Raw genomic sequence first — 25,636 nt, 5'->3', positions numbered from 1 at the left:
AGGACACAAGTTCAAGGCGGTGATGGCCTGACTGCCCCTGTGTGAACTCAGCTTTCCCTGAGTTTAGCTAGTGGCAAACAAATCTAGGAAACGATTTGTTTCTTTTTTTTTTTTTTTTTTTTTTTTTTACTTATTTCACTCCATAAGGAGTGTCTTTTTTATTATTATTCATTTTAGAGAGGAGAGGGAGAGACAGAGAGAGGGAGAAGGGGGGGAGGAGCTGGAAGCATCAACTCCCACATGTGCCTTGACCAGGCAAGCCCAGGGTTTCGAACCGGCGATCTCAGCATTTCCAGGTCTACGCCTTATCCACTGCGCCACCACAGGTCAGGCCCGATTTGTTTCTTAAGATCACACAACTTAAAAGAGACTGAGAAAGATGACAGTCCACTTGCGATTGAGGAGTATTCATTTCCTTTGACCAGAGTATCACACTTTCTCTTTGGTTACCTTCTTCCTGATAACTTGGAACTGAGGAAACAGAATTTGTAGGCTATTATGACAATGAAATCACACTGAAAGAAGTTGCATTGTGTTTGTGGGACGTTTCAACTGAGCTGGAGAAATTTTCCTGCCCTGTCGTATACCTCACATTTCTTGCTGCTGGAAGAGTTGCATTCCTCAGATGGACGTGCTTGAGCTTTTCTAGACAAATCTTTGTGCTTGCTATTTCCTTCCTCCCCTCCCCTTCCTTCCTTCCCTCCCTCCCTCCTTCCCTCCTTCCCTCCTCCCCCCTCCCCGTCCCCCTCCCCCTCCCCGTCTCTTCCCCTCCCCTTCCATTTTTCCCTTCTATTATTTCCCTTCCCTTCCCTTCTACCACTATTTTTTTTTTAATCACACTGTCTCCCTTCCCTTTTAGCTCAATCTCTGTTAACTCTCAATTTTGGATGCCAGGGCTGGTAAAAAGGGCTTCTGCACTGGGGATGGTTCTGCTCAGGGACTTTGTTTTTTTTTTTTCAGGAGACACAGCCAGTCACACCAACTAACATTTCACTTCAGCTCTCATGTTTTTATGAGACATGAGCAATATTGCATGGCATGAAAGGAACATGATGACTAGATGTTAGTGCCACAAACTGCATTCCAGCTTTTCTTTTCACTTGAAACAGTTCCATTTGAGGAGAACGGAGAGGAAGCAGGCTTTGTTGGAGGGGACTCATGCCCTTACATTGGGAAACAATGTTGCATTAGTAGAAGGTTGGGCTGGCAGATGATAGTGCCTCTAAAATCCACCATGGCTAAACAAAGAACAATTTTATCTTTCTCATAAAAATCTAGGAGATAGCCCAGAGCTGCTGTGACAGTCTATAGAGTCAGGACTCTTGATACTGTGTTGTTGTCTGACCTTGACTTTGACCTCCAGGTCTAAGATGCTTATATCCACATTCTAGGCAGTAGGTCAGGGGTAGAGAAACAGATGAAGGGGCAAAAGGCATCTACTTGCTGTCTCTGAAGAGTGGGGCCAGGAAGTGCTTCACTACACTTCCACCTACACCCCATTGGCCAGAAATTAGTGTCATGGTTACACCTAACTGCAAGGGAGGTATACTCTTCATTCTAGATGGCCATGTGCTTATTTTAAAAATGAGCAGAAGGAAGATGGCTGTCAGGGGACAGCTAGTGATCTTCCACCAAGGCCACGGGATCTGACCCTGGTCCTCCCAACTCTTTTTCAAATTTTGAACTTCTGCAGCTGCTTAGTGGACATCTGGTACACACTTGAGCCACCATTCCTAGATAAAATTAAAAAAAGGGTTCACCACAAATTAAAAATAAAGACAAAACAAAATATATTAAAATCAATAATAGACTCAATTTCATCTTAGTGAGAGGGACGGTACTGTTTGCCACCTTTTACCAAGAACATTGTTTGTCGGGCCATATTGGAGAACTGGGCTGTTAAACAGCTTCACAGATGGCTTCTTTCCTTACTTTGTATTTTCACTAAATTTAAAAAAAGCTGAAATTACAGTAAGAAGTAGCAGCAAGTGATCAATGACTCTGTCTAGTAGTTCTGGATATTGCAAACAAATGCGGACACAGAAATTAGGAGGATTTCTCGCTGAGGGCCACTTCCAGTGTTATGTCATAAGTTTGGCAGCTGAAGGCTTGACTTATTTCATCTTAGGACTGCCCCATGGAGTTCTTATCCATCCTTTGATTGAGTTTTAGTCTAAAAAGCATGTCTTTATGTCCTGTTGCAGCTTTTGGACATGGTTTTAAACTGTGCTCAGTAACATGTCATACCTGTCTTTGATGAGAGGAGAAATCTTCAGATAGGAAGGATGTAGACGGCCTGGATTAAAATACTTAAATTAAAAAAAAAATTGATGAGAGAGAGAGAGAGAGAGAGAGGCATCAATTTGTTTTTCCCATTTATTTATGCATTCATTGGTTGATTCTTGTATGTGCCTCAACTGGGGATCGAACCTGCAACCTTGGTATATCGGGACAATGCTCTAACCAACTGAGCTATCCTGCCAAGGAAGAACTATTTTTTTTTTATCACACTATCTGTATAACTGTAGACACATTATTTTAAATTTCCTTGCCTTAATTTCCTCAACTGTGAAATAGAGGTAGTGACAGTAGCTGCCTCCCAGCATGGCTGTGAGTATCCTGTGAGCTGAGCACATGATCACCTGACTTTGTGTGGCACACGACACACGTTCAGGAAATAAACATCATGGTTACTGTTATTCCTTTTAGTTGTCTGTAAACTCTAGACCACCCTAGACTTTCATATCAGAGTTCAACATTCTTACAAAATCCTGTTTTCTTCTTTAATCTTCTCCCTTATACATCACCAACTTTTATTCCTGAAGTGGGAATGGGTTCTCGATGTTTGAATTACTGAATACATTGTAGAGCCACCATTCAAAAATCACAGACGTAGCCTTCACTTGCATTGGGAGCATCATAAAATATATTTTTATTTCATTCATCATTTCAAAACATATGTGAGCACCATCATAGTCAGTGTACTTCCATGGGGAAAACAGTCTTCTGGCCACTTATTTCTCTGCCAAGCACACTGGAAAGGCAGACGGTTAGAGGCTGTGCGTGGATGGCTTCCCCCATTACCTTCAACACCAAACCAAGACCAGAGGGCGTGTGGTCGGCCATTAGCTGGGCTCTGTGAGTGAGGCTGGGGAGGGAGCAGTGACACCTTTGCTGCACAGAGTTGGTGCTTCTCAGTGATGGTCTCCATGCAGCCTGCATCACAAAATAAACAGTCATTTAATAAAAGCCTCTTTCACCTCTAGCGTGGGTTTTCAGGGGATAGATGGAACAGGAAGCTGCAAGCCTGTCTCTAGTGCACCCTCGCTGGGACCCCAATTCCCACTCTGCCCCTCAGAGGCTGTACCCTAAGGTCGTGTTGGCCAGCACACCGGGCTCCTCCCTCCATGGTGCACAGGTTTTAGGTGATTTCTGACAGTCATTTGATGAAGGGATTTTGCTGTTGCTTTGTTCTACTTTCTCTGTGGACACAGTGTTCGTGATGAATTTTGCAGGGTGTTTTAGACACTTCTCAGAAAGGATGAGGCTTTTGCCTATGTTTCCTACTTGTTCTGGTCTCTTTCATTCTTCTGTGATTAATGTCAGAAGGCATTTTTTTCCTGAGTGTTCTTGTTCTGAAAAAATTTGAGGTTTCATTTGAAGATGAGTAGAAACGGATGGCTTTATGTCACAATCTGACCAACTTTTACAACAAACACTACGCCCAGGGCCAAATGGATTATTGAGTCCTTAAGACCTAATTTTCAAAAATCATCACTGCATTTCCTTTCCTTAATTTTCATTTTTGGGTGAAATCAATTATCACTTGACCTGAAACATAAAGTTACTATTTATATTCACACTGGAGCCCTATTCATAATTTATGTTTATGATTTTGGAGTTATACTTTTTACAATACTATTTATATAATTACTCTTAAGCTTAGGTGAACCACTTTTGTGATTTGGGGCTATGACACTGCACTATTATAGAACAGAAAATACAAATGTAACAAGAAACAATGAAAATATGTGAATGGAGACAAATTGCAGGCTGTTGGCTGAATGCTGGCAGAGGTTAACTGAGTAACTGCCACTAAGGGTTAATAGGATTTTTATGAAAATCACCATTGCTCACATTTTAAATCTGTGATCACAATGATTCAACGTTTATTTCCCCCTGAAGCCACCAAACCCCAGGGCCCACCCTTTGGGAACACTACCCTGTGGGTTTGGATGAGAACTTTTCTGAAACAGAAATGGTGGATGGGGTATGGGGAGGAGGAGACTGGTCCCTGATGAAGTTTAAAGAGAATGAAAACCGGAAACAAGAAACACCAGGTTTGGTCTTCTTGGTTGCGGAGCCAGAAATTTAAGCTATGTTCTTGTCGGTGTTTCCATTTTTTCTTCCTTTGTACCTTACAGAGTAAAACCCAAGGATCGGTCTTTGTCCGGATACACGCCCCATGGCAGGTGCTGGCCAGAGAGGCAGAATTCTTGAAGATCAAAGTTCCCACCAAGAAAGTACGAATACGTTTCTTCTGGGTTTGGGGGTCTTCTGAAGGCTGGATGGATGTGAATGATTTGGGAACAGGGTCAGGTAGGACATGGGCTTTGTGGAGATGAAATCACACTTACCTCCCCAGGGACCCTAGGTCTGGGGCAGTGATGTGGGTGGGACAGGAAAGAGAGTAGGAATGGAGGGGAGGCTGGGTTTGGAAATCCTTTTACCTTTGAGCCCCACCTGGGATGTGCCCCATGAGAAGCCAAACACTGTCCTGATCCAGCTTCTCAATTCTCCAGTATTTCTTCTTTTCCCCTCCTCTTGGAGTCTCAACACTTCCAGACATGTTTTTTTTTTTTTTTTAGAATGAATATAGCAATGAGAAGAGACAGCAAGCCATGCTGATTGGGTTAGCAGCATGTAGGAAAAATTGCACCAAACTTGCTGTGAATATTCTGGTTGTGACTCTGCCACTAAGTATTGTGTGTGATGGGTTTCACTCGTCTCTTCTGTAGAATATAAGTTTCCTAATCAGAAGAGTTGATCAAAATTATTTGAGAATATTTTTAAAATGTTCATACTGGTGTCCCAACTTGGGATTTTGTTGGTTAGTATGGAATGAGGTTCAGGCATCGATATTGTAGAAAAATTCCCCAGGAGGCTATGATCTCAATCTGGGTTGAGAGCCACACAGTTTAGATAATTTTTGAGGTCCTTTTCAGCCGATGTAGCCAATGTATAATTTCAAACTTTTAGGGGAAATGGTTGGGTATAGGCTTTGACCATTTGCGATGTCTCTAGGAAGGGTCCTGGGGCAGATGATAGTCTACTTTAACCATGAGTGATCTTTGGGTGATCTCTCTCTTTATCTGTCTCTGTCTCTCTCTGTTTTTTTGTCTCTGTCTCTCTACCTTTGTTACACACACACACATATACCCGCAGTGTCATTTCACAAATGGTGACCAAGCTTTGCAATCATCTTCATCATTCGACTACCATAATTCCCGCCTTCCCCTTGTTAACAGAACTCCCTCTCTGTTGCCTTCTGCACCACCATTATGACCTGCCTTTATCACCACCTCCACTACCATCAGCATCCTTGTAGTCAGCAGCACCATTCTGATTAGCACGGTTGGCTCTGCTTACTCTGCCTTCACTACCAAGGGATTTACTATTCTCATCAAAAATCACTTATCAAGTAGTATCATGCGTGATGCCATTATGAATCCCCTACTCAAAAAATCTGGGGGGGGGGTCCTGTTTTTACAAGTTTTTAAGATGGATAGTACCTCCACAACAGGTGGACACATGACAATTAAACAATGAATAAACACAGACATAAATATTAACTACCAACTTCTGCCATTAAAATATCAATGTTATGGGGGTCCCATGCCTGAGTGTCTTTTTCACGAGGACCACACTGTAATCTTTCCCCCCTTAATTGTATTGCTGCATTCTTTGTCTCCGAGTTTTAAACCTTTCGCTCCTGTGACTGCTGCCCTCAACTGCAGTGTTGTCTCTGTTCTAGATCTCCGCTCCGCCTCCACTGCTGTTCTCCCCGCCTGCTGGCAACACGACCCAAGCCTTAGCCTTGGATAGAGGCTTCTGCTTCCCTCTGATGGTGTCCTAACTTGGCCAACCCTTTGTCTTCTTTTTCTTCTGTCTCCTTTCTAACTTCAATATATATTATATATGCTGTATTTCTTCTCCTTTCTCTGGTTTAGCAGAGTATCTAATGTTCTGTTAATCTCATGCTGTTTGTATCTTGCTTCCTATGATTTTGTCTTTGCTGGCTGATCCATGGAAAGAAGGTGAGCAAAACTCTAATGGCCCTGCTATTGCTCTGTCCCCCAGGAAGGTCCTTTCGGAAGGAAACCTAGACACGGGAGAAGTGTGTCTCCTTCTTCTACTCTCCCCTCTTGGTCTCTTTCTTCTTGGCTCTCTTTCCTATCTTTCTCCCACCCTCATGCCTTTTTCCCCCTTCTTCCCTCTCCCCTCTACCTCTCTCTCCTGATGCCTTCTCCTAGCCTCCCTCTCCGTCCTCTGAACACCCTACCTCACCTCATTTCTCTACCACTGCCTTCTTTTCCTAATTCCCAGGACCTGTCCCAAAGTAGCGCCTGCCTCTGGTCCCTCTGGTCTCTGCCTGTCCTTTCACAGGCTCATACCTTTAAGAACATATCTGCTGTCAGAGTTTATATGCCCCCAAACACTTTTCTTATTGGAACTTACTATAATCTATAACTTAGGTGGGACACTTGAATCCGTAGATGGGCCAATTAGGGTAAGGACATATTATAACACAACCATCTCTGACTTTCCCTCCTTTTTATATGTTTGCACTGATTTTTTACAATTCAGATATGTTTGACACATAACTTTGTGTAAATTTAAGGTGTACAACATGTTAATTTGATACATTTATCTATTGTAATATGATTGCCATTGTAGCGATCCTTAGCAAGTCTATCACATTACATAATTATTTTTTTGTTTCAGTGGTTGGAATAATGAAATTCCACTCTCTTAGCAAGTTTGATGATGATAATACAACACTGTTGTCTATATTCACATTACTGTACATTAGATCTCTAGGGCTTGTTTACTACTCATTGCAAGTTTTACCCTTGAACAACATCTGTCCTGTTCTCTTCCCTCTCTGTTCGTTGGTAACTGACATTTTACTTTCTGTTTTCACAAAGTTTAGACTTTTAGATTCCACATATAAGTGATATCATACAGTACTTTTCTTACTCTGACTTATTTCACTTAGAATAATGTGCTCACGGTTCATCTGTGTTGTTGCAAATGGCAGGATGTCTTTCTTCTCATGACTGAATGATAATCTATCATGAATATACACCACATCATTTTTATTTATTCATGCACTGATGGGCACTTAAGTTTCTTCCACCCCTCCTTCCTTATTATTTTGGAGGCATCGTGTGGTAGACACTGCACTAGACAATCCTCAGAAGACCAGACTTCTAGCCTTGGTTCTGGACTTATTTGCTGTGTGATTTAGGGATTCCACTTCTTTCAGTGCCTTAATTTCCTCATCTGTGCTATGGGTATAATAACACCTGCCCTATTTTTCTTAGAATGTTGTTGTAAGAATCTAATTCTTAACTGGTGCTGTGGAAATAGTTTATCATTGTGTCAATGTTCTCAAATCTTTTCATGTGTATTCTCAGCTCCTCATCTCCCAATCAACTTCCCCCCTGACCCAATAGGCAGCCAACACTGGTGGAACTCCCATAGTAGGAGAGTTTATGGAGAGACCCTGAAGGGACACCCTTCAGGGATTCTGAAATAATCCACACTCTCAGAGAGCTTCCAGTCAAAGGCACGGCAGTAAGAACACAGTGCTCAGACATCAAAACACTAATTAAATGATGTGTCAAATAGCAAGTCATTAGCACAGGACAGATTCTACATGTAAACATGATGGGCCAGGGAGTCAGGAGAATAAAACCAGGCGGTGGCTCCTACAAGGCCCAGGTATAACAGAATGAAGTTTCCCTGAATCTTTCTAAGCCCCAAACTTGACACAGGTAGACTGTTCTGGCATCTTTTTGCGGGTTCACTCACATGCCCCTGATCTTCTTTGTATTCATAGAATGCAGTGGCTTGTTGTTGACCTCACAGGGGGTATCATACCAGAAGACAGGAACATACCTTGGTATGCCGGGTAGGATGCGTCTGTTTTTACAAGTTTTTTTTTTTTTTTGTATTTTTCTGAAGCTGGAAACAGGGAGAGACAGTCAGACAGACTCCCGCATGCGCCCGACCGGGATCCACCCGGCACGCCCACCATGGGGCGATGCTCTGCCCACCAGGGGGTGATGCTCTGCCCCTCCAGGGCGTCACTCTGTCGCTACCAGAGCCACTCTAGCGCCTGGGGCAGAGGCCAAGGAGCCACCCCCAGCGCCCGGGCCATCTTTGCTCCAATGGAGCCCTGGCTGCAGGAGGGGAAGAGAGAGACAGAGAGGAAGGAGAGGGGGAAGGGTGGAGAAGCAGATGGGCACTTCTCCTGTGTGCCCTGGCCAGGAATCGAACCCGGGATTTCTGTATGCCAGGCCGATGCTCTACCGCTGAGCCAACCGGCCAGGGCCAGGATGCATGTCTGTTTTTAAAAGTTAACCTGAGACCTGATCCCGAGGGTGGGGTAAGGGTGGGGATTAAACCTAGTTCCTGAGATGAGAAAGAAGCCATGAAGGGGAGGATGAGACAGGACATTCTGTGGAGGGTTAGTGTTGCGTCCAGTGGCATTTCTTTCCTTTTTAAATGGGTCTGGGACGTGATTGCAATGAGAATAAACTACATTTGCAGGGAGCCATGCCCTGGCGGCAGGGGGAATTTGAAGGAAGACTGGGGCGTGGAATGGGATTATCTAAGCATCCGCCAGGCCGGTGGAAGTGTGTGTCATAACTCAGCGGGCTCTGGAGAGTCCGGGAAGATGGGGAGGAAATCACTAAATCGAGATCTCAAACCTGGACAAATCCATAGCAATGCGTCCAGGGACTTGGAGTCCTGAGCACAGATATTAATTGAGAGAGAGAACCTTGGAAGGAAGCATTTGTTTTCCAAAAACAACAACAAACGAGCCAGTATTTTGTGAGGGACACTCATCCGTGCACAGGAAGAGGGTGGGAAGGCCTGGCCTTTGGCCCCGAGCAGTCTGGGAAGGTTGGAAGTAGTTGCTTTCTCACCTCTGCTCCTGACCACGGTGGCCTTTCTAGATTGTGGTCAACGTTTGTGTTTGCCTCTCATGCACGTTCATGTATATGAATGAATGTCCCGTTCTCCCTTCTTCCATTCACTAATTGTCCAGGTGCTGCCTGTGGTGGAGACAAGGCCAGACACAGACGAGGGGGAGATGACAGTCCCTTCTTATCAATAAAATCACGTTAATCCAGCCAGAGTCCACTGAACTGGGAAGAAGTGACATGCCCGGGATGGGTGAAAATCACTTTTGTCCAACCTGTTGAACCTTCATAGCTATTACTAATAGAGTGACTAATATCACGGGGGTCATGTACGCTGTTCCCAAGAGCTTGTAAGGACTTTAGCTTTTGCATCCTTCCCATGCAAGTAGGTGCGTTAACTTCAAGCAAGTTGTGCCTTTTCAGGAAAGCAGACACAGAGCTCCCCTCGTCTCTAACCCGGAGTGATAAATGTCACTGAGGGCTGTTACAAGGAGCGATAGTGATATATTTAGGATGCCTAGCATAGAGGCACACGCAACATAAGCAGACTGCTATTATTACTGTTGGTATTATTGTTCACATGTGATGTGTTTCGGGCAGCATGGTTGGCACCTGATGGGGACTGTTCCTTCCTGCTGTTTCCCTTCACAGCCAACATCTGCAGTGTGTGGGGGAAAACAAGCCCGGGCCCTTCAATTGGCTAAGGCAGCCAGAAGCCCAGGCAAGGATTCAGTGGAGAGGTGGGAACAGATGGCCTGTGGACTAGTGCTGGGGGATTTCTGTTTCCTACAGAATGGGTCCTTGGGTCATCCATAAACATGATGGCTCCATGTGCGAGGTCTGCAATGCAGTCATTGGGAAAGCCAGAGGCCCCACAGCATAGGAGGGACAGCTTGAAGGCGTCCATTTCAAAGGCTAGATAGCAGGTGTGACAAGTGGAAAACTTGAGTTCTACTTCTGGCTCTACCCCCCCGCCCCCGAATCTGGGGTTATATGATTCATATCTTAGCCTATTTCCCAAAACAGGATTTGAGATGAATTACAACCAAAAGCACAAATTGATCATTTAAAAGAACACATAGAAAACAATTATATAATTGAAGGGGAAATAGGGAAATATAGGGAAACAGTGATAATTGAAATAAAAAATGAGATGATTAATGTGAGACAAATTTCATTCTGAGTTTCTTGGTAAGCCAGGGCAGAAAGGACTGTGTCTCACATGATCTGTAAAAATGAGCACCTGTTTCATCAGAGCGGCAAATTCTATCCTGTTGTTAAAGCCTAATTGTTATATAAAATACATGAATAATATGAGGGACATATTTTCAGTAATTAGTTCATATAAGGTGTTCCCCATCCGTAAGATCTTGTGGCTGTGATCCTCGACGTTATAGCCTGTGTTTCAGCTCCATGCAAAACTCATGAACAAGAGAGACACTCTTTTCCCTCCTCACCCTAACCTACTCCTTCTTTTATCAGGTGGTGATTTAGGACTATTTTGATAGTTTAGTGAATTCTCCCTGGTGACCAAAATGTCAGAAGCAGGAGAAGTTCTATGAATCTTATTAAGGGTAGAGAACTTGTAGATCTTGGGCAGAGGGTCACTGTGTACTCAGCCTTCAAAATGCCTTTCAAGGACAGACTGCTTTTATTCTTATCATCAGTAATGTTGAAATGAACCAGAATGGTTGCTGTTTCCATGAGGTTGGCTGTCAGTGGGGCCTTCCCCCTATTGCCATTGGCTGTTCCCAAACATTTGTTTTTAATAGAGGCACAGCTGAGAGGCTAGGCTTCATATTTGATATCTTTCCGGGCTTTTTGGTGCATGCTCTTTGATTGCTATTTAAATCAGCTGGCAAGAGTGCAGAATACTTTGAATTTTTATTCTTTTTTTTTTTCTCTCTGTAATCCTTCTCATCTTCGAAAATCAGAAAGAATAATTGGTGCCACCTAAGTGCTGCGGTTTGAAAAGGAAACTGAGATGGCCCATGACCGTGTTCTAGACACACACAGGGCCTGGGAAGACTGCATAGAAGCTGAAAATATGAAAATGTAGTAACGTTTTCATTAACAGTGAAGTTGAAAATGTAATGGGAAGTGAATTTGAATTTTTTTATTAAGTTGTTTTTAGACTGATGGTTAAAAAAAAATATTGAAATAGAAGTGGTGGTTTTCTTTTCTTTTTTTTAAGTGAGAGGAGGGGAGATACAGAGGCATGTGCCCTGGCTGGGATCCACCCAGTGACCTCTATCTGGGGCCAATGCTCTGCCCATCTGGGGCCCATGCTTTCAACTGAGCTATTTCTAGCATCCTACGTAGGTGGAAGCTCAACGAAGCCATCCTCAGTGCTCCAGGGCCGACATGCTCGAATCAATTGAGCCATGGCTGTAGGAGGTGAAGAGAGAGAGAGAGAAGGGGGTAGGGGTAGGGAGGAGAAGCAGATGGTTGCCTCTCCTGTGTGCCCTGGCCGGTAATTGAACCTCGAACATCCACATGCCGGCTGACCCTTTACCTCTGAGCCAACTGGCCAGGGCTGTGGTTTTCTTTTTTAAGGATTCACTCGTGACTCTCTGAACTGTGGCAGCACAGCCAGGCTAGGGCTGGTTGGGACCCAGATGCTGGACCCAGTGCTGGTGGAGCTGGGAGCAAAGGGCAGTGCATAAGCTGACCATTGAAATTATCATGCAAAGTGGCACCCTTTCGGAGTGAATGAGCTATTGACAACTATACCAGGACACAGTGGTAAACCCAGATCGTCCTGAGAAACTGGGACATGTGCTCACTCTCCATGGTTGCCCAGCTTGGCCGTGTCTGTCTCTGTGGGCACGTGGGAAAGGGCTTCTGGAGGGGAGAGGCAGAGAAGCAACTGGGGCTGTCAGCTCCTGGTGCTTGGGGCCCCTGGGCAGAGCTCTTCTTACCCAGTAAGAACTGCTATCAGGAATGTGCTGGCTCCTAGTGGCTCTTGAGATATGATTGTTACATTTTCAGGAATTTTGAAAGCTGGTGGTTATATCATTGATAGCTTGAAATTGTGCACAATGGGCATACAGTAGTTCCCCATCCACGGTTATGCTTTCCATTGTTTTGGTTATCCATGATCAACCACAGCCTGAAAATGTTAAATGAAAAAGTCCAGAAATGAACAATTCATAAGTTTTAACTTGCATACTGTTCTGGGTACATGATGAAATCTCATACTGTCCTGCTCCATCCCACCTGGGACCTGAATCATCCCTTTATCATGTCTTGTGTCTCCACGTTCTGTATGTTCCCTGCCCATCAGCCACTTAGCCTTCTTGGTTATGAGTATAATACGATATTGTGTGTGTGTGTGTATGTGTGTGTGTGTGTGTGTGTGTGAGAGAGAGAGAGAGAGAGAACACATTCACATAACTTTCACTATACTTATCTCGCTAAAATTATTCTATTTTATCATTAGTTATTGTTAACCTCTTACCATGCTTAACTTTATTAAACTTTATCATAGGTATGTATAAGAAAAAACATAGTATATGTAGGTTTTGGTACTATCTGTGATTTCAGATATCCATTATGGGTCTTGGAATATATCCCCTGTGTCTAAGCAAGTGGGGGCTACTGAATTTACAGCATAGAAATCAGCACATGTTACAAATGAGCAACACTGAACCCCCACCCACCCACCCTGAGTGATTGGTAAGGGTTTCCCAGCTCTTCATGATGGCAGCACTGAGAAGAGAAAGTGGGTACAAGGCCAGGTGGGACCATTAACAAGAGCTGTCCTGTAGCCGGGGCGAGGTCCAACCTGTGGGCATTTTGTGAATTCTGCCCTGGGCGTTAAAGGGCTGCTTGTCAGCGAGGGACCAGATATGAGACATATGACATATGTCTATGTCAGGAACTCTAAATGCAGGCTGTGTCTGCCACCTCTAAAACAGAAGTTGACTTCCCACCACTCCCCACTTGTTCACTGTTCCAGATACACTGGTTGCCTTGCTGTTCCCACAAAGTGCCAAACAAGTTTCCATCTCAGGGCCTTAATGCTGTCCTTCCTCCTGCCTGGAGACCTTCTCCAGATACTGACAGGATTCACCCGCTCACTCCTCTGGGGCCTCAGCTCAAATGTCCCCCACTCAGACAAGCCTCCTGCCACTCTCCACCCCTTTCTCAGCTACCCAGACTGAGTCATATGTTTGTGTCTTGTTTGTTGTCTGTATCCCCACTACAGTGGCAGCTCCCCGAGGCCAGGCATTTTGTCTGGCTGCATTGGCAACACCTAGAACAGGGCCAAGTATAGAGAAAGCACTGAATCAGTATTTGTTTATGAACGGAGACTGGGTCACACACAGCAGACCGAATCCAATGGTGGTGGCTTGCTGGAGAGTTGATGCTAAGTTGGGCCCTGAAGCTCCATCCAAGGGCATTTGGAAGGAATGCTGTGACTCCTTAGGGCAGCTGCGAGGGTGCAGAGGGGCAGCATGGTGTTACATGGCCCATTGTAGCCATCCCTGATGTGGGTCCTCGGTAGTCTCTTTAGTTATAAAAAATTGTATAGGAGAAGTCTAATTGGACCTGGAGTGGAGCTTGCTTGTGTACAAGTGTTCATAGCCCTTTGGAAGTTCACATTTTTCATCTATCCGTTCATCCCTCCATCCAGTGACTGTTTATTGAGTATCATGATGTATGAGACACTCTGCTGAGGGTTAGTGATTCAGTGGTGACTACAGCTGGCCCTGGCTCCATGTGGCTTTTGTATGTTGAGGATTTAGAAGTTAGATTGCTGGCTATGAGCTGGGAGGCACCCACAGGAGAAAAAAATGGAGCAGGCCTTGGCCAGTTGGCTCAGTGCTAGAGCATTGGCCTGGCATGTGGATGTTCCGGATTCGATTCCCGTTTAGGGCACACAGGAGAAGTGACCATCTGCTCCTTTATTCCTCTCCTTCCCCTTCTCGCTCTCTCTTTCCCTCCTGCAGCCATGGTTCAATTGGTTCAAGCCCATAGGCCCAGGCTCTGAGGATGGCTCCATGGAGCCTCTGCCTCAGGCACTAAAAATAGCTTGGTTGCAAGCATGGCCCCAGATGGGCAGAGCATTGACCCCAGATGGGAGTTGCTGGGTGGATCCCAGTTGGGGTGCATGAAGGAGTCTGTCTTCCCTCCTATCACTTGGAAAAGAAGAAAAAAATAAAGAAAAAGAAAAAGAATGGAGTGGACAGAGAGCCAACCAGAGGAAATTAGTTTAGATGGGGGTGGGGACAGGTGAAGGGAGGTGCCACTTGAGCTGAGACCTGAGACCTGAGGGTTGGGTAGGAGTTTGCCAGGCGGGCAGGGCAGGTGAGAACCTTCCCAGAAGAGGGAAGGAGCTGTCCTGCAACCCAGAGGTAAGAAAACCCTGGCCTGAGTGGGGGACTGAGAGGAGGCCAGTGTGCGTGCCGCGCAGAGCGCGGGCGGTGGGGCTGAGGCTGCGGTGGAGGCAGCCGGCACGGCTGGTAGGGGCCTAGTCAGCCATGTGAATAGTTTGGATTTTATCCCACATTTATAAAGTCAGCAAACATTCACTCATGTGTGGGATACTTACTGAAACAGAATTAAAAACCATAAATGAGAACAGAGACATCAGAGCATGTGCATTTTGTAAATATGTTACTGTCTACATCCAGCATTGCTGGAGACAGGAAACTGACCTGCAGGCCTAGGTCCGGGTGAAGACACCGATCAGCTCCTGTTCTCGGTGTGCACAGTCTGCCTGTGGGCTCTAGAATGCAGCTGATCTTAGCAGCTCTTCGTGCTGGGTGCATTTTGATTGGTGAATGGCTTAACACTCACATGCAAGGGTCAAATGCTTATACACTGAACTCCTCAGGTCCGGTTCCGTGCGTGCTTCCGTGAGGTTCCGTGCGTGCTTCCGTGCATGTGTGCGTAACTCCCTCTGCCCTTTTCAGGCACCAATGGGGAAAAGAGTGGATGGATTCTGCTGCACCTTTAGCTTCTTTTCTTTATAACTTCTTTAGTCCACAGCTTCCACCCCTGTCCAGCCAGTGGCTTGAGGTGCCATCTTCCACACTATTGACTTCTCTGTGCGCCTGAGCCTTTTGACATTAAAGGTGAGTAGGTGGGTGTGACAATAATCCTCAGCCTCTCAAAATGAGCGAGATGCTGTAAATAATAATAGTTGACCTTCAGTTGCCCAGTGATGGGAGGAGCAGAGGAAAGAACAAATACATTCAAAGAGACAGGTGATGATCTGAATTAATGTCTTTGGGGTTGCGGGGCATAAGCAGCACGTGTGCTCACAGCTGGGCTCCTGCGCCCTCTTTCTGCCTGTGTTCCTCCTGCTGACTTCTCCTACCAGTTGCAGAGAGAGACCCTCTTAGGTCATTGTAGATAAGTGACTCCTGGATGATCAAGATCACATTGTTTATATCTCATGTTGTTACACCTCTTTCTTGATCTTTGAGGTCATTAGATTGCCAAATGTTTGTGTGACATTGGGCATGTTGGTAAAACTTCCAGTTTCTTTTTCTGTAAAATGGGAACAGTAACATGTCTATGTCCATGACAGACATCACTGTAGCCTTGGTTTTTTGCATCCCAGGAAGGGACATGATTCCAATGCAGAAAGGAAACAAATCAGGCATCAGACCACACTGCTGTGCCCCTCTGGAGGGGAGAGACAGAGTGAGACAGGGGGGAAAAAAGAAGTAAGAAGAGAAGGAATCTCAGTAAACCTCTCAGACTGTGACAATGAGGCCAAAGTGAGTTTTTATGAGAACCACATTTGAGCTCTGGAATAAAAAATAAGAGCAACATACTTTAAAAATTATTTATGATTTTAAGCACATGAAAGGCGTATCGTGTACCCAGGGAGGGCATAATGGGGAACAGCTGGCTAACATGTGTCTTGCCATTTCTGAGGATGTTCTTAATTCTCTGATGTCCAAGAATAACAGTAATAACGATGCCGCTTGCTGATTGTATTAATAATAATAAAGAGGGCTGAGTACCTCTCCTGGAACCTGCTGAACACAAGGGGAGAGCCCGGGCTCTGGGTCTGGAGGTGGGGGGTGCTGAAAGGGAGCTCCAGCCTGCTTCCTTCTCATGGGATCGTGGAACCCTTCTAAGGATCAAAGGTTTAAAGAAAGAGCCTGGATGGGGGAGTCAGACAACCTGGGTTCCAGGCCAGGTTTCACTGTGCACTGTGGTAATTCCCAGCCCCTCCAAGTCTCAGTTTTTCCATCTGTAAAATAGCAGTACTAATACTACGTGACAGGCACACCTTGCACATGGATGGCATCATCATCATCTCTGTACTTTTCCAACACTTGGTAAGATCAACCACCCAGTGGAGTGCCCAGCATGTAGGAAGTGGCTTGAAATGTTGTGCTGTGAGTGAAAGTGTCTTTTCCAATACCTGTTTAAAGCTGTAGAATGTTGGGCTTGGACAGTACTTGAAAAGCTATTGAGCCCAGTCCTCTGCGTTAAGGTTGGTTAGGTGGGTCTGCAGCAGTGCTCGGTCTCAGGCTGATTTACCCTCACTACTGAGTGGGTCTACCCAGTGGCCTGGCTACAAGGAGCTTTTCCATTCTGGGAACAGGTGCTACTCCCAGTCCTTTGAGTCTCAGGTAGTTTTCTGCAGATCTCTTGGGTTCTTTGTGAAGCTCTCTCTCTCGGGCACTCTGTCCTATGAACTCTATTGTTGCCATCGTTTCCCCAGGCTTATAGTTCATCTCTGCAGCTCAGGGAGTGTGCTGGCCTCCACCTTTCTCCCCTTTCTGCATCGTGGCCAGAACCTCTCGCAGGGTAGCAAACTGGAGCAATTGTAACCTCATTTCGTTGTTTCCTGTCTCTCAGGAACACCTATGTCCAGTACCTGGCAAACTGTTGTCCTCTTGCATTCAGGCTGCTGTAACAGCATACCACAGACCTGATGGCTTACAAACAACAGAGTTTTTTTCTCATGGTTCTGGAAGCTGGAAGTCTGAGACTGGGCTGCCAGCACGGCTCGGTGAGGGCCTCTGTCTGGTTCAAAGCTGAGGCCTTGTCGCCATGTCCCCATATGGTGGAAGGGCTAGGGACTTCTGTGGGGTCTTTTTTTTTTTTTTAAGAGCACTAATCCCATCCACGAAGGCTCCACGCTCCTGACCTAATCACCTCCCAAAGATCTCACTTCTTTTTTTTTGTTGTTGTTTTTTTTTTCTTTCATTTTTCTGAAGCTGGAAACAGGGAGAGACAGTCAAACAGACTCCCGCATGCGCCCGACCGGGATCCACCCGGCACGCCCACCTGGGGCAACGCTCTGCCCACCAGGGGGCGATGCTCTGCCCATCCTGGGCGTCGCCATGTTGCGACCAGAGCCACTCTAGCGCCTGAGGCAGAGGCCACAGAGCCATCCCCAGCGCCCGGGCCATCTTTGCTCCAATGGAGCCTTGGCTGCGGGAGGGGAAGAGAGAGACAGAGAGGAAAGCGTGGCGGAGGGGTGGAGAAGCAAATGGGCGCTTCTCCTATGTGCCCTGGCCGGGGAGATCTCACTTCTTAAAACCATCACTATGATGATTAGAATTTCAAAATATAAATTTTGCAGGGCCACAAGTGTTTAAACCACAGAAGCCATTATTTCATGCTTTCTTGGGTATGTTTCGGTTGTTCCAGATATGGCAAATCTGGCCCCTGTTCCGCCACCGCTGTGGGGAGAGTGGCAAGTAGGAGTCCCCAGTTTTCTCTTTAGAGATGAAGAACCTGGGAGGGAGAGAGACGTGCCCAGAGTCACACAGCTAGTGTGTGTCAGCGAGGACCGGGACCAGGCCGTTCACTCAGCAGACATTGTTGCGCCCCTGCTGTGTGCCAGGCACACAGACTGTGGTCCTTGCTCTCTCTAGAAGCCCACGGTCTGCTTCAGAGCCAGAGAGCTGAACCTAGAGTAAGAGAAGAACATGACAAATCTTATGACACAGGTATTCGTCCATAGGGTCTACAGAAGCATGGCAGGAAGTGAGTGGCCAAGGCAGGTCTCCTGGGAAAGTTGGTACTTGAGCCTCATGGTGAAGGAGAAAGGGGAGCAATCCAGGTGGAAAAGAGGAGAGATGTTCCGGGAATAGATGCGACAGGTGCAAAGGCAGGGAGGTGGGAAGCAGCTTTGTCCTCCAAGCCCAGTATCTATGGTATTGTGCCTCGGGGCCAACCACTCGTGCCTCATTGTGGGTGTGTGTCTGGCTCTATCTCTCAAAGTCTCTGAGGTCTGAGAAATCTCTTTCCAACATAAGTTGGCCACGGTGTCCCAGCCTGAGCATGTTTGTGTAGGGTTTTGGCCGGGCTGTGGAATGGATGTTCCCTTGAGGTTTCTGGTGGGAGGCTTGCCTTCTATACGTTCTGTGTTTTACCTGCGGGCAGACAGTATTACTCTCAGTGATTTGGGCCATATCTCATCAAAATTTGTCAAAAGTTGTGCTGATTCTACTCCCAATTCCTCTAAAGACATACCACAGGTGCCTATACCTTTTAGCCTTTTCCTCCAAGTCAGCTATTCCGGATACGCTGCAAAGAGGAGGGACACAAACTGCTTAGAGGTTCTTGGCTACCTTTCTGCCAGAACAAGGCCCTGAAACATTGTTGGATCATTAATCTATGCCAGGGGTCCCCAAACTTTTTACACAGGGGGCCAGTTCACTGTCCCTCAGACCGTTGGAGGGCCGGACTATAAAAAAAACTATGAACAAATCCCTATGCACACTGCACATATCTTATTTTAAAGTAAAAAAACAAAACGGGAACAAATACAATATTTAAAATAAAGAACAAGTAAATTTAAATCAACAAACTGACCAGTATTTCAATGGGAATTATGGGTTTGCTTTTGGCTAATGAGATGGTCAATGTGCTCCTCTCAATGACCACCAATGAAAGAGGTGCTTCTTCCAGAAGTGCGGCGGGGGCCGGATAAATGGCCTCAGGGGGCCACATGCGGCCCATGGGCCGTAGTTTGGGGACCCCTGATCTATGCCATCGGAACACAGGCATTCCTCGCCTGTGCGGTGGCTGGGCCCCTGGTGCCTGTGTGGTCGGCACGGACAGGCGGGGAGCCTTCCAGCCAGACAGGGGTGTCAGGCTTCCCTTTTCCAGCCTGGTTTGTTTCCATCAAGGTCTGTTACCTCATGGATGTTCTGTCCCCAGCCTGGGCCCCTTCAGTGGCAGCAACTCCTGTCATCATTGCTGGTTCCTCAGAGATTTGTCATTCATTCATGAAAAAATGGGAAACAGTTTGGACAGTGTCTTGACTTCATGGAGATTATGGTTTGGTGGGGCACTGGGACATTAATCAAATAATCACTCAAATAAATGTAAAATTATGACTGTGATAGGTGCTATGAAGGTGGGACATTTGGATCCATGAAATACAATGTTGGGACTTCTACAGAGTCTCATGGTCTTTATCAAAAAGCAATGGGTAATTGTTGAAGACTTTTCCCAGGGAGGTGACATGACCAGATTTTTGCTTCAGAAACATCACTGTGGCTCCAACATGGAGAATGAGTTAGAGGTGGATGGGAGGGTTGCCAGATAAAATACAGAGACCTACTTACATACAGATTTTGGATAAACAATGGATAGTTCTTTAGTATAAATGTGTCTGAAATACTGGCTATTCTTATACTAAAAATTGTTGTTCCTGCATAAGTATAATTTTTAAGTGTAAGTGTGTCCCCAATATTGCATGGGATATTCTTATACTAAAAAGTTATTTATTATTTACCTGAAATTCAAATTTAACTGGATATCTTATGTTTTTATTTGTTAGATCTAGTAACCCTAAACAAGAGATGGATCTGGGGAGACCAGTTCTTGCTGTAGTTGAAGCCTTTTTAGACTAGGAAACCAGAGGTGGGCATAGAGTTAAGTGGACAAGAAAATAACCCTTGGTCAGTCCAGTCTGTTGTTTCCAGGCATCTGGAAGACAGAGCCCATCAGCTTCCCTCCCGCACCGAAAATGTTTCCACGCACATGCCGTTTAGAGGAACATGATCATGGGCCTGATTAACACACTATTGCAGTCTCAGTGCAGGGCCCAGGCCTGGCCAGAACCTGCTCTAAATGACCTATGAGATGTGTGCTGGAACAATTTTAGGGGATCATCTTTTTGACCCCATCCCTCCAGGCCCGAAGACGCCTGCAAGGTGAGGTAAGCTCGTGCACTGCAGTGACCAACGACTGAAGGAGAGATTTAGCAGAGGTGATATTGTAGATTGCACAGTTGTTTGCCCACAATAACTCATGATTTAGCAAATGAAGCAGGAGAGCAAAGCAGTTAAGAACACAGGCTTTGCCAAGGGGGTCAACTGCTCCAGCAGCGTTTATCTGGCTTGTAGTATCTGTGTGATCTTGACTGAGTCACTGAGCTCCCCTCGGCTTTGCAGTGTACCTTTCAGATTAATGCTGAGGTATATCAAGGGCCAAGGCATGTGGGAGATGCTTACTGAATGGTGTGTGCCCCTAGAAAGAAACGATCCCCTTGTTTCAGAAGGCTGCCTCATTCTCCTTCTTCTTACATGACCTCCTCTGACTTTGTCATTGTTCCAACCCTTCGCTGACTGCTCATTGCCTCAGGCAGCAGGATCTCCATACACTGGTCTCAGTTTACCTTTTTTGCCATGACTGTCACTCTGTACCCATCAGAACCTCATGCATCAAAGACATGAGGCCATTTAACCCTTCTTAAACCTAACTTGAACTTTTCTACTTTTTTTGTTTGTCTGGAATGTCTACCTATATCTGTTCAAGCCTTATTCATTAAAGTATTTATAAGGTCATGTTAATAGAAGTATAATCAAGTAAGATAAAGCATGTGTAGAAAATAAAACAAATGCCCCTTGCTAGGGAAATAACTGAACAGATTAGGCTTCCTGGCCACTATGCAATTGTATGCATTCACTAAGGTAGTTCTACATGGACTGGCCAAGAAAGGTGTATATCTGTGAACTATTGCTAAGTGAAGAAAAGCAAATTATAGAACAAGATGTGAAATATCTCACAGTTTAGAGATTCAGTTATGCATGTATTTCCATCAGAGTTGGGATAAAATATACTCAAATTAGTCATAGAGATTTCTCCTGGAGAGGAATGGGTTAGAAGAGAAAGGAAACTTAACATTTAGTCAATATATGTACATAGTTTGGGTCTGTTTATTTACTAGAACTGTGTTAATTTTATAACTGAAATTAAAGCAAAATGCATAGAAAAATTATTAGAGGAAATAGACTGTGGAAATAGATCAGTTGTTAGGAAGGTGTGATAATTTCCTTCCCCCCAACTTATCATTTTATTAAAGCACACAATGATAGCAAAAGAAGGTTACCTTTTTTTTTGAAGTCCAACAGAAATACTACTCCTTCTATAAAATCTTTTCCTGACTCAACTAGATGTGCTGTCTCCTTTCTTTGAACCCTCAAAGCACTTTGTATGTCTTTTGTGGCTTTTATCTCTGTCTGTCTTATAGGTATTCTGTCCATGTTTTACTACCTGTATAGATTTAAGCAATTTGAGGATTTCATGATAGAGAAGAAAACCGGCTTTCAAGTCAGAAGACCTGGATGCTGGCTCTTGTTCTAATTATCTATTGCAGCATGACAAATTAGCCCAAATTTAGTAACTTAAAACGTAGTTATTTAATTCTATCTTCTAAGATTTGGGTCAGCAACTTGAACAGAGCTGAGTTGGGTGATTCATGTGGTGTCAATTGAGGTCACTTGGTGGTATTTGGCTTGGGGTTGAGCTGGACAGGAGGGTCCTAGAAAGCTTCCCTCAAACGCCTGCTGCTTGGCAGGCAGTCGGCACTCTGGGCTCAGCCTAGTCCCTTCCCTTTCTGAGTCCTCTCAGCACCTTTCTGCAGACTTCCTACAGGTGGTTCCAGGCTTCAGGGGACCAAGGCAGAGCTGCCAATCTTCCTGAAGGGTGACTGGCAGAGTGTTACTTCTGCTGTACTGGTCAAACAGCCACAGAACCCACCCAGACGTAAGAGGGTGGGAACAGAGATGCCATCTTTTGAAAGGAGAATTTGTGTAAAAAATTTTGTGGCCATCAATCTATCACAGCCTTGTGGCCTGAGTACAACTTCTGTGTCTCAATGACTACATTTCTAGGTTAGAAAGACCAAAAGCTATAATGTATGCAAAAGTACTCTTGCATTATAAAAAGCTATGTGTATTATGAATAGCAGTGATTATCTTGATACTAATTTGTGCCTTGCTCAAGGCAGATCCTCATGAGATGTTTCATACTTTGAAAGCAGACTCATTTATCAGATAGTTCCCAAGAGGAACACACAACGAAAGCGATGCTACGTGACCACATAGGGACATGGGGTAGTTGTAGAATACAGACCTCGGATTATGTTGACATATGTTAAATCCAAGCTGTCACCCAGTAACTATCATTGTGATCTTTGCTGACTCACCTCACCTTTCTGAGCTTTAATTTTCTCATTATAATACGAGACAAATATTGTCTATCTAGCTTGGTTGCTGTGCTCTAGAGCTAATTTGTATAAAACGCTTTAGGATGGTGACTGTTACATAGTAGGTCTTCTGTTTCTCTTTTGATGATATAACAAAGTTATATAAAAAGTTTGGGCTCGTCGCTGACTTCTTTACTTTGGCACCTCCATTCGCACAAATAGACTCCCGAGCCCATGTCCTTGTGAAAGCAGGTGGGAAAGGGAAGGACTCTACCTCTTGTTTCTGCCAGTCTCCCCCGCCCTCTCTCCAGAGGGGTCCCCACTGGGGATCTGGGCCCTGTGCAGCTTTGGTTGGTGTCTCTCTTCTCTGAGTGTTGCATGTGGCCTCCTTTAGACCTGTGGCTTTGCCTTTCACAGATGTATGAGATTAAATCAGAAGGCTGCATTGCGAAGAAGTTCAATGAGATTCTGCAGAAACTGAGCTCGCCCCTGAAGCCCAGAGTTCCAGAGCATAGTAACAACCGGATGAAAAACCTGTCCTACCCATTCTCCAGGGAGAAGATGTACCTGTGAGTATCAGAACTGCGGGGGTAGGGATGTGAGGGAGGATGAGAACCACCGCCCAGTCACAAAGTGAGCGCTCCATGCCTGGAGACAGGAGAGGAAGCCTGATGTCATGGTGACATACGTCCTGGTCTTCTTCCCTAAGTAAGACAATCATGAATAACTCCTAAATATTTGTCCAGTGGCTTACGGGATAACCTGCCATTTCAGTCATTATGCATAATGGATAGAGAATCAGGGAGCAGACAATATTATAAGCACTGGGGCTCAGATACCTGTTTACCTTCTGTGGGAAACCATTCTACCCAGTTTCCAGTCTAACAGGATATTAACATACTGTGATAAAATCAGAGAGAAGGTGGAGGAAGCTTCTGGATTTCTGTGTTCTCAGCTGCCTGCTGATGTGCTTATTGGCTCTGAGGAGACGCCTCCCCTCACCCCACTCTGGACAAGGGGATAGAGCTCGTCACAAGGTGGCCACTGGGAAGTCTCTGGATGGGGAATCATGGTTGGGAAGTGGCAGATGCAGCAGCCACATATTCCTTCTGTTCTAGGAGTTAATGAGAAAAGAAAAGACTATCAGGAGTGATACGAGAATGAAGCAAGAGAGGGAAAGGAAGGGGCATGGGAAGGCAGAGAAGAGAAAAGGAGCCGTCTCTTTTGAAGAGATGGCACTTCTGGAGCTGTGTTTCTGCTGTCCATTGCATAACATCTTCTACCCATCTTTCCCATGTTAGATAATGATTGTATACACACATATATATGCTATTGCTTTTGCATGTATTCCCTTATTAATCCTCCCCCTGATTAATGGTTCTGGTATCAATTCTGGTCACCAGTTCCAATGTGTGTGTGGGTTTTTCTATACAACCACCACGATATTCTCCAACCTGCTGCGTGTCCTACAGTTCAACCCAATTCTGACACTGCTTACCTGGAGATGGCATCAAATTTCCCAGGTTGAAGGCACAGACCTACAAGACTTTCCTCTCCCCTACTTCAGATGCCAATTGCAAATCCATGCTGTTACCTGTGCTTCTGATGTCTATAAATCAGACAGCTCCCATGACCCCCTCCTTGGGCTCGATTAATTTGCTAGAGCAGCTTGCAAAACTCAGGAAGCCAGTTTGCTCACTAGATTACCCATTTATTACAAAGACACTGAAGGATACAAATTAGCAGTCAGATGAAGAGAAGCAGAGGGTGAGATTCCAAATGAAGGAACTTATGTCCTTGTGGAATTAGGGCCTGACAGGTGGCACGTGGGAGGATTCTCGTTCTCCAACCTGGAAGCTCTCCGAAACTCCTCCTCCTTTTAGGTTTTTATGAAGGCTTCATTATAGAAGCATAGTTGATTAAATCATTGACCATTGATGATTGATTCAACTTTCAACCCTTCTCCCCTCCCTGGAAATCAGAAGGTGGGACTGAAACCCTCACTTCACAGTTGGTTCCCCTGGCAACCAGACACCATCCTAAGATGCTTTCCAAAAAGTCATCTCATTGACAAACTCAGTTGTGGTGGAAAGAGACTTGTTATGAGTAATGAACACCCATTTCACCTTTATGGCTCTGAAATGATTTTTTTTTTTTTGTATTTTTCCTAAGTTGGAAATGGGGAGGCAGTCAGACAGACTCCCGCATGCACCTGACCGGGATCCACCCGGCATGTCCACCAGGGGGCGATGCTCTGCCCATCTTGGGGCATCGCTCTGCCACAATCAGAGCCATTCCAGTGCCTGAGGCAGAGGCCACAGAGCCATCCTCAGCGCCCGAGCAAACTTTGCTCCAATGGAGCCTTGGCTGTGGGAGGGGAAGAGAGAGACAGAGAGGAAGGAGAAGGGGAGGGATGGAGAAGCAGATGGGCGCTTCTCCTGTGTGCCTTGGTCGGGAATCAAACCCGGGACTCCCGCATGCCAGGCCGACGCTCTACCACTGAGCCAACCGGGCCTCTGAAATAATTTCAAGAACTGAGGACAAGAGACCAAATTTTATGACAAAAAATGCTCCCATTGCTCTGCTTGCTCAGAAAATGCCAAAGGTTTTGGAAGCTACGAACCAAGAACAGTGGATGAAGACCAAAAGATGTATATATTAGAAATCACAGTATTGCAACCCCTTGTGAGGTGGCCATCCAGAGGTAACTAGCCTTTTATTGTAGATAGGAGACCAAAGTCCAGAGTCTCTCCAGGGTTTACAGCTATAGATGGCTGAACTGAACTGACATGTTGACCTCCTGGCCTGCTGTTCTTTTTGCACTCAGAATTCCTTCCGTGCTTGCCCTTCCCTGGCCGTCCTGCACGCCAGCCCCGGCGTCCAACTGCCACGCTCACACAGCTCCGTTCACTCAGCTCCCGTGATCCTTCAGGTCTAGTTCCTAAACACCACGCTCTCGAGGAATTCTCTGATCTTTCCAATCAAATTGACTCCATCC

The 25,636-nt window shown here is 45.5% G+C and overlaps 1 protein-coding gene across 4 annotated transcripts in view; it reads left to right on the top strand.

Annotated features, from left to right (window-relative positions):
* Positions 1 to 25,636, top strand: part of ANO2 (anoctamin 2) — a 345,301-nt gene that overhangs the window by 79,775 nt on the left and 239,890 nt on the right. For all 4 annotated transcript variants that reach the window (XM_066357508.1, XM_066357518.1, XM_066357527.1 and 1 more), the window contains 2 exons: positions 4,425 to 4,523; positions 23,056 to 23,207. In XM_066357508.1, coding sequence (XP_066213605.1) covers positions 4,425 to 4,523; positions 23,056 to 23,207 — 251 coding nt within the window. The remainder of the gene's footprint in view (positions 1 to 4,424; positions 4,524 to 23,055; positions 23,208 to 25,636) is intronic.

This window comes from Saccopteryx leptura, chromosome 1 (genome assembly GCF_036850995.1).
Source record: "Saccopteryx leptura isolate mSacLep1 chromosome 1, mSacLep1_pri_phased_curated, whole genome shotgun sequence".
NCBI classification, from domain to species: domain Eukaryota; kingdom Metazoa; phylum Chordata; class Mammalia; order Chiroptera; family Emballonuridae; genus Saccopteryx; species Saccopteryx leptura.
This window is presented reverse-complemented; position numbering and strand designations above follow the sequence as displayed.